The sequence below is a fragment of the Myxocyprinus asiaticus genome, chromosome 36 (assembly GCF_019703515.2).
Source record: "Myxocyprinus asiaticus isolate MX2 ecotype Aquarium Trade chromosome 36, UBuf_Myxa_2, whole genome shotgun sequence".
NCBI lineage: Eukaryota > Metazoa > Chordata > Actinopteri > Cypriniformes > Catostomidae > Myxocyprinus > Myxocyprinus asiaticus.
Window position 1 is genome coordinate 9472570 of NC_059379.1, and position 10097 is coordinate 9482666.

General features: G+C 37.5%; 1 protein-coding gene across 1 annotated transcript in view; it reads left to right on the plus strand.

Moving 5' to 3' along the window:
- LOC127427038 (heparan sulfate glucosamine 3-O-sulfotransferase 3A1-like) overlaps window positions 1–9627 on the plus strand; it is a 43830-nt gene extending 34203 nt beyond the window's left edge. The window contains exon 2 of the mRNA XM_051674346.1: window positions 7436–9627. Coding sequence (XP_051530306.1) covers window positions 7436–8057 — 622 coding nt within the window. The 3' untranslated portion in view covers window positions 8058–9627. The remainder of the gene's footprint in view (window positions 1–7435) is intronic.
- Window positions 9628–10097: the final 470 nt, after the last annotated feature.

A 10097-nucleotide genomic window follows, 5' to 3' on the forward strand; every position in this document is an offset into this window, starting at 1 on the left:
TTCTTCTTTTTCACATATCCCAGCTAGGCTGGGGTCAGAGTGCAGGGTCAGCCATGATACGGCGCCCCTGGAGCAGATAGGGTTAAGGGCCTTGCTCAAGGGCCCAACAGTGGCATCTTGGCGGTGCTGGGGCTTGAACCCCCGACCTTCTGATCAGTAACCCAGAGCCTTAACCGCTGAGCTACCACTGCCCTGAGCTACATATTATCTGACTGCAGAATACCACAGTTGACCAATAACAATGTAATAAGATACAATATACTATGAGGGCCCAATCTTTCAAATCGTCTGAATTGCTTAAAAAGTTTATTTTTTCATTGCATGATGCACAAGCTTGGCTAATATTGTGCAACAGTGTCATCCACTTGGTTCCGGAAGGATTTTTACCATTCTTTTTTTGTCCTTAAGGATTTCAAAAAATCCTTCATTAAAGTGTTCTAAGCCATGAAATAAACCAGCAAGCTCCGAGGTGAAACACACCATTACAAACATTGTTTTTACCCATTGCTTTAAAATCAGACCAAAAGACGAATGTTCAAGACTGTGTGCTTTATGTCTTTCATGAGGGAATGAGCTACAATCCAATGAAGCATTGCAAATGACTTAATCAAACCTATCAATAAAACTATTGATTTAAAGTTGTTGATTATAAGTATAGAACCATAATATTTAGAGTATATTGCAAAGTATTCAGATACATACAAATATACTGTATAAGTAGTTTGAGAATGTATCATGGATAGTGTAGTTCTTCACCAGGAATTGCACTTTTAAACATGATTTTTTGAAGTTAAAATAACGCTGACTGGTGGCTTCAACAGGAGCATTAACCATCAGCAGGTTTGGGGAGTAACGAAATACATGTACCGGGAATACGTATTTAAAATACAAAATATAAGTAACTGTATTCCACTACAGTTACAGTTTAAACCATTGGTAATTAGAATAGAGTTACATTCAAAAAGTATTTTGATTGCTGAAGAGATTACTTTGCATTGTATTGTCATTTGTTTCATTTAATATTTAGTCCTTTCAGATGGAAAACATTTATACAAATAAATGATGCGATCCAAAGTGCATTTGAACAGCAGTGAAACACTTTCTTATGATGTGTAACATTCATATGAGCAGACAGAGAAGTAAATTTGAAGTAAGTTTGGAGCAGAAGAAATAGAAATAAACCTTGTGTAAATTGTCAGCTTTACGCTAAGCTAAAATGCTATTTCTAGCCATTTTACATGCACATGTTACCAGGCACGATCATATTTTTTTATCAAGAAAATTCACGTTGGATCATAATTTCTTTTTTTCTAGTAAGACCTTTGATATTAGGGCAACAATCGTATTCATGATAATAATTTTTGTATTGTTTTCCTGTAAAAAGATCTAAAAATCCTTAAAACAGCACTGCATAAGATATTTAGGTTTTTCAGAGAATGTATTTTTAACATGTGTATTTTGTCTTACTGTACTGGCAGAGTTTTTATCGTCAAAACAAGTGAAAAAATCTACCAGTGATGAAGAAGTAATCCAAAGTATTTAGAATACGTTACTGACCTTGTGTAATCTAACGAAATATGTTACAAATTACATTTGTAATGGAATACATTTCAAAAGTAACCCTCCCAACCCTGACCATCAATTAACGACTAAGTTGCTCACGGTGGATTTGTCTTTAAAGGTTTATAAGTTATCATTGTTAATCAATTCCTCTATAGAATGGATGAATGAGATTTTTTAGTTCTGGAACCAGACTTGCACTCTATTAAAACACACAACAATGTACACAGATAGGTGTTGCTCTATGCCTGGAATGAAAAACCATGATGTTTGTTGAAAGTCATTGTGAAAGATCACTTATTGGTTGATCAACACAATGTTCACCTCTAAAATAAAAGGTTAGGACCCTAAACTCTGCGGATGGCTAATTACAAAAGCTCACACATTTTCAAACACATCAATACAGTTGATTACGATCCTCGTGCTTTGACCTCTCTCAACAGCCAGAGTCTACTTGATGGTTGAATGATCTCAGAGTAGAAAAAACACTGTCTCATTCACCTGCTCTGCTGCCATCAGCAGTAATTAACACTCACATACCTGTCAGAAACCAGAACGTCAATCACAGCTTTAGGACAGGTGAAACTTGTAGCTATGTACAGAACTGTACAGCACTTTTATTTAAGTTGTGTTACTTCCAAACACACAGACTTTCCACACACAAAGACCTTGACCATGGTTTTAAATCACAGACATACTCCTTTGACCTTAGTTGCAGTTCACCAGCCGGAAAAATGACACGTGAGGAATGTGGTTAGAGAGAAAGAACGAGAGACAGAAAGAGACTGTCTAGCCAAAAGGCAAAAATATTGAGCCAATTAGATGGCGATTATCTGCTCTGGACAGCAGATATTTATGTGTGCTATACCTCTCTACTGGGACACATAAATCTACTACGGCGGTATGGCCCATGTGCCCTTATGCCTTTTGTGATTGCCATCCGTTTGACTCGCCGCACCCTCTGTCTCTCCTTGTACGCCACATTTATGCCACAGCAGGGAGAAGTAAATCTAGTTTGAAGAGAGTTGCTTGGCAGCAGTTAATTTGCATTAAACACAAATGGGACAGAATGCTTCAAGAAAAGGTTGAATTAATTTGTGTAATCTGCATAGTCCATGTTGGAAGGACTGTTTTGAGCTGTTTACATGGTGTTTTGCTCAATATGTATTGCACAGATTTTAAAGCGAATATGTTTAATTTCACTAGCATCACCAAACGGAATTGCAAAAAGAATATTTTTTCAAACAGATTTCCCAAACACTCCCCCTGTCTCTCATTGATAAACCAAACAGATAGTTACGCCTCAAACTCACATCATGGTTGAGAAAATTGTATTCACACTTTTACAAACTAGAAAGTAAAAGTTGAGGAAATGATCACATAATTTTCATTTTTGGATTAACTATCCCTTTAACATAAAAAATACATGCTTCAAATTTAATTATAAATTATACATTACTGTTCTTTAATTGGCTTAATTTTGTGCATGGATTTCATAGCATGATCCAATTAATATGTTATTTTCTTTATTGCTGAAATGCAAGACAAAGCATTTGGCCATTATTCTTTGAATTTTGATTGGTTCATTTCGGACCCTGCAGTGAACCGGATGTGTTTAATGACTGAGGCTTTCTGCCTGTATTAAATGCCTGAATGTGTGTACAGGGAGTCATATTCGTATCGCATGAAGAAGACATCAAAAGCTGCTCTGAAAGGGCTGTAAATAATGTGTGCTTGGAGGCAAAGCTACTTCAAATGTTACATAATTTGCACCGCCAATAAACATCTGTTAGACAAAGCCTCACTTTCCCTTGCCAGGGGACGGAGGAAAATATTCTCCCTCCAGCATAATCCCTTTTAAACAGTACCTATGAGAATGCTAAAGCTGTGAAAGCTGTCTGTCATGTGTTCTCTTATCTTTCTCCCTCTGTCTTCCCAGGTCTCCCTTGTTTCCCTCTCTCTTGCTGATGTGTTTGAGACTTACAAGAATGCAAGAGTTTGTTTAACTTTTAAACTCTCTAAGGGCTGTAATGTCTCTGAGAAATGGCCTTGTGCTCTGACAGAAAGGTTTATCCGTGACTGCTGGTCTTTTTCAAACAGTCACATCTTGAGACAAATGTTTTGTACTTAAAAAAGGAATGTTTTGATAAACATGTATGTTATAGTATGTCATAAACACTCTGTGAGCACAAAATATTTTGAAATGTGACAAAAATTGTCATGGTTTGATCATCTTTATGTTGTTCCAACCCATTTGACTTTTCTTCTGTGAAACACCAAAGGAGATATTTACCAGAATGCTCACTCTGCTCTTTTTTATATGCAAATGAAAGTGAATGGGGACAGATGTTGTTGAGTTCCAAAAATGACAAAAAAGAAGCATTAAAGTAGCTCTCATCGAGTTCATGCGGTCTCTTGCGTCATGAAAGCGCGTTGGCATGTTCATGCTAGAACCGGAGCGTGCTCAAAAAAATACTGAATTTCAGTGTTGTTTACAACAGAGGAGGAGGAGGAACGCTATACAGAAGCTTCATTGGCTGTGATTCCGTGTATGTCACTTCTTGCGTGAACATGCCAACACACTTACGTGACACGAAAGGGCAATGTGAACTCAACCCTCTTGTGCATGCGCATAGGAGATCTGGCCGGAAGCAAAGATTAATAGTTAAAAAAAAAAAACTTGCTTTGCTTTGTACGGACCTACAGAGCTGAGATGTTCTCCTAAAAATCTTTGTGTTCTGCAGAAGAACGAAAGTCATACACATCTGGGATGGCATGAGGGTGAGTAAATAATGAGAGAATTTAAATTTTTTGGCTGAACTATTCCTTTAAAAATAGCAAAACATTAATCTTGTATTTGATCACAATTTGATCATAAATCATTATTAAAACTCCTTTGGATTCTCCACAACAATGGATACATGAATAAGTTTTAAAAAATGTATTCTTATGATACTATATTTAGGCAGTGTTTTGGGTGATTACTTGGGTGTTGCTAGGTGGTTGCTAGGGCATTACTAAATGGTTGTAAGATGGTTGCTTACTGGCCCAAGTCAAAAGAGACCATCCCCAAGTCTCTATGATATCCTGATCCCGAGATACAGTGTGTGTGGGGACAATTTCAATGGAAGTTTATGTTTATGTATTATTCATCAGCCAGGCAGACACTTGTATTCTGATATATATATATATATATATATATATATATATATATAGCTTTAGTATTCTAATTTATAATTTTTCTTTACTCAAAATGAGGGTTTACTGTACATCTTATTGTACATCTACTGTAGAAGAAATGTACCACCACTGATATGTAGCTGGCGCTCTTTCCAGATGAAATTATATTTTAAAAAGCTTGTGTTTAGAGTGAAAAACAAGCCTATGGCAATGTTCATGTTTATAATTAAAAGAGATGTGCTGTGTATTTACTGTACTCTACAGGGTCTTTTTTGACCTGAACAAAGCGTTTTTTTGGAATTTTATCCAAAACAGAAGACAAAGGTTGGTTGAGGAATTGTGTTCTGATCCTCTATTTTAGGTTTCTTAAAAAAAAAAAAAAAAAAAAAAAAAAGAAACACACACACACACACACACACACACACACACACACACACACACACACACACACACACACACAACACAAATATTGCATTTACAACAAACAAGATGCATCTTATTAAATATGAATGGTGTCTCTGGACTGGGCTCATGCCTATTTCATAAAGGAGGCAATGTTGTACATTTTTGTGCTAGAAGGTTGTCCCCATCGGCCCCATGAACTGAAGGAAATGTTGCTGCCACATCAGCATGAGGTTGGGTCCACCTGGCTGCTGGTTGTCTGCCCATCAATAATTACTGTCATGACCTCACTGTCATCTCTTAGTACAGGTGAAGCTCATATTCTTTTATCTGAGGTAAGATATGTGGCAAGTCAATCAGCACATTGTGGTGTTCAAGACTGTCTATCAGCACAGCTGCGTAGCACGTACAGGTGCATCTCAATAAATTAGAACGTCGTGGAAAAGTTCATTTATTTCAGTAATTCAACTCAAATTGTGAAACTCGTGTATTAAATAAATTCAGTGCACACAGACTGAAGTAGTTTAAGTCTTTGGTTCTTTTAATTGTGATGATTTTGGCTCACATTTAACAAAAACCCACCAATTCACTATCCATATTGAAAACTCCCAAATTCACTAGGCTCACATTCTTATCAAAGGGCAAGTATTTGTGTTGGCATTTGACAAGAAATACAATTGCCAATGAAATAGAGGTGCCATTTTGAGAATGACTTGAAGGACCCTCTAAAGCCGCTGACCCCAGCCCACTAATGCTATTACGGCCTCTAAACCACCACCAGAGTTAGGGGAGTCCATTTTTGTCAGAGTATAAACCCCCCGGTGGAGGGAGATAAATAATTGAGGGCTGCACACTGCACTTGGGCTGAATTTAAAGTGAACAGGCCTTATGAGGCTCTAAATGGTGGAGTGGAGTGCTGTAAATCATTAATCCACTGCTTTTATCCTCTTTGGTTCAGGTCACTGTCCTGAAGGCATTGGAAAGCGGTGGAAAGAGAGAGCGCGAGAGCAAGGGAGACAGACACTGTCATGGACAAATAGATTAGACTCTTTTTCTTCCTCTTAAACATCCGACAGAGCTAGAATGCAAAGCAAAAAAAGCCTTAGAGATGAAGGGTAGAAGGCGGGGAAAACTGCAAGCCAAATGTTATGGCTGCACCCGTTGGCTAGCTGGAGTTTTTGCTGCTCATAGTGGAGACTAAATGGATGGCTATTTTTCTAAAGAGAACAGGGGACTTTGGAAGAGATTTTTTTCTTTATCTAAAAAGCTAGCATGACAATACTTAGATCGTAGTTCCATGAGCAAAAGTTAAAAAACAAAAAGGTCAGTCTTTGTTCTCGTGGACAAGTATTCATTTAAAGTTTCAGTGTCCTTCCCAATGGAGAACAACATTGCCTGCACACTTTTTCAGCCATCTTGGTTCCAGAAGGTTTTTGTTTTTTCATTATTCTTTTTCCCATTGGGATTTCTTGAGGTCCTTCATAGAAGAGTTCTAAATCATGAACTACAATCCCATCAAGCATTGTGAATGGCGTGATCAAATTAAAAATTGTATAAAAATGTAAAACTATTGATTTAAAGTTGATTATAAGTACATAAACAATAATTTTAACTTTAAAATTCGACATTCTGATTGGTGGATCTTTCTTTTCAGGATTCAGGAAAGGAAGTTTAGTTCTTCACCAGAAATTCCTTTAACAAACACTTTTTTAATGAGTTGCATTAGCATGGATTGAAGCATACGCCATCGATAAACATCCTCAGAGCTCACGTAAGGTCTGTCTTTAAAGGTTTAAATTAATCCTCAAAAATCTATTTGCCTACAGAGAAAATGAATGGGATTTTTTCTTCTTTACTACTTTAGAGTCCATTTCCTTCCCAACAAAGGTCCAAATAATGAAAGGTCTCAAAATAACTTTCTGAAATATGAATGATGCAAAGAAAAGGGTCAAACATAGGATAAAACTAGGGTGTCTAGGGTGATGTTGGGGCCATTGGTGTAATGGAGTCTTGTTAAATCACTCAGATGAACCTCTGCAACAATAAGAGCCTCTCAGAAAAGCAATCTCCTGTTCAGAGGTTAACAGAGGTCAGCTTGAAGAACAACTCTGAGTGTTGGATGTTGTTTTGAAGCTAGAGCACAAAGCTTGGTAGAGTACGATGCTATGGTGTATACCAGATCAAAAGTAGAAGTTTAGAAACATGGACAAACAAGTCTGAGTAATTCAATATTGTCAGAATGGCATATGTACTTCCAAACTTATCTATCTCCTTTTTGTATTTCACACTATAGGGACCTGATGCCTAAGACCCTGGAGGGCCAGATCACAATGGAGAAAACACCAAGCTACTTTGTGACCCGTGAAGCTCCAGCTCGAATCTATGCCATGTCCCGTGACACTAAGCTGATTGTGGTGGTCCGGGACCCCGTCACCCGAGCCATCTCTGATTACACACAAACATTGTCCAAGAAGCCTGATATTCCCACTTTTGAGAGCCTGACATTGAAAAACAGGACTACAGGGTTGATAGACACCTCGTGGAGCGCCATTCAGATCGGCATCTATGCCAAGCATCTGGACAACTGGCTGCAGTTCTTCCCCATGGGACAGATTCTGTTTGTGAGTGGAGAACGATTGATCAGCGACCCGGCTGGAGAGCTGGGTCATGTACAGGACTTCCTGGGACTCAAGAGGATCATCACAGACAAACACTTCTACTTCAACCAGACCAAGGGCTTCCCTTGTCTCAAGAAGGCTGAGGGCAGCAGCAAGCCCCACTGCCTGGGCAAAACCAAAGGGAGGTCCCACCCAAACATTAACTCTGAGGTAGTGCAGAGACTAAGAGACTTCTACAGACCGTTCAATATGAAGTTCTACCAGATGACTGGTAGGAAATTTGGCTGGGATGACTGACAACACTTGAACAATGGGGTAACACCATAAACCTTGAGAAAGACCCTGAATTATTGGAAAACCAGGCTCACTGTGACCTCACCAGCAACAGGAATATGTACCTATCCATAATAACAGCTTATGTCTTTGCAAAATACCCAAAAGTGGTCCAATCAGGATATGGAGAAATTATAGTATAAAAGTGTACAAATCCAACCCAAGTTGTATACTGAATGATGCAGAACACAATGCAACCAATGCAGGCAAATCTAAATTCTGAAACCTTGCTGGTTTTAGAGGGGTTTTGGGTACTCGTGGAAACCAGCTAAAGCTGTAGACCAGTTTATCCAGGATGGGAGACCATCTTAAACCAGCTAAGACCTGCGAATCAGCTTAGACTTTTGTTTCAGCAGGGGTGTTTGAACATTATTATTATTGCTCCAGATTTTATTCAACACTTTTGACATTTTGAACTCTAGGTCTTGGAGAAAATGGAGGTCGAAACTTTGCATTGGTTGAATTAAATTTTGAGTAATGATAATAGTGTATGGAAACATTTTCCCAGTCTGATTATGGACATATTTGTAATTTCAATAAGTTAAAGAGAAGCACTGCTTATTCAAAGCTCAGGGCTTTCTCTATACATAAAACCTGGAACTATGCAACAATGCTCAGTGGGACTGTGAACTGTGAATTATTCACTGTCTGTCTAGGGTTTGGAGATCAAATCAGTCCTTCTGCCATATTTAATGTAGAAAAAGTCTAGCTGCTTATATACCTTTACAATTATCTTGAAGAACATATAAAATAAGTGTATTTTTTGGAAATTTATTTATTTTAAAATATGTACACATATACAGTTTATCTATTTTGAATAATCTACACTATTACCTCTCTTCACTTTTTTTGATGTGTGGAGGGTGGGCGATTTCTTTTGGATTTTGAACCTTGTAACACAAATGCCTTTTCTTAAACTTTAAATTTGGTCTGCTTTTGACAATATAAATGTACTCGAGATGTTTTTTCTTTCTTTTTTTTTTTTTTTTTTTGTGATTATTGGAGATTTTTGAGTTGGGAAACAAGATTGCAAAGTTATCTTAAGAATGTCTCTTATGTCAATGGATCAAAGACCGGAATAGGACCCCCAATGTGGTAATCATACAGAATATGGAGTCACTTTTCCCCCAGGTTTGGGTTTTAGGTTGCACAAAAAAAGAGTCCAATTTCAGAGAGAGAGATTCTGAGAGAAAGACATGTTTCTAAAAGACACTCATTAATCAGTGCTGCTCAATTTTAAAGGTGGTATGTGTCATTTTAAGTATTTTCTCCTATCCCAACTTAATATGAAGATAAAATTATTAACAAAGCCATTTTTTTTTTTTTTTTTTTTTTTTTAACCAATGAAAAAACGGGTGAATGTTTGGGAAATCTGTTTGAAATAAGTCTTTATTTTTGCATTTTCATTTGGTGATGATGTAGTGGCACAGAAATCACACACTTCAACTTTATGTTCAGAGGGAGCAATATCAAATAATTTTTTTTTTTTTGCAATATTATCAGTCATGTTATGCAGTTACAATTATTTAAATAAAATTTTAATTATGGGTTTTATTAAAGCACATTTGTAATAAAATGAAAAACATGTTTTAAAAGAATAACATGGAGTGACTTTATTTAATTCCTATATCAATATGAACAAAACGCAGAGTCTATCAGTCATATTATTTCTCGCATTTTTCACTTAGCATTTAGTTAATGCAACATAAATGAAATGAAGAAAGAAATAATCAAATGTAGAGTGCACTGTGGCTCCAGCAGGGCTAAAGACCAGCAGACAAGCAGTCCTCATCCCAGTGCTTCCCAGACCCTGGCTGCTCTCCTATCTGTCCCACTCCATCCAGTCTCATTGTCTTAGCTTATCTCTTTGCCTCCTCCATGCCAGGCGGTTGCAGGATGCTCCAAGGGCCCCAGAAGATGCTCCTCATTGTGGGTTTGTTATTTTCTGGATTGTGCATAAGCCTTTTGGGAGTTTGGTTTTCAGTGAGCGAAGAGGCTAATTTG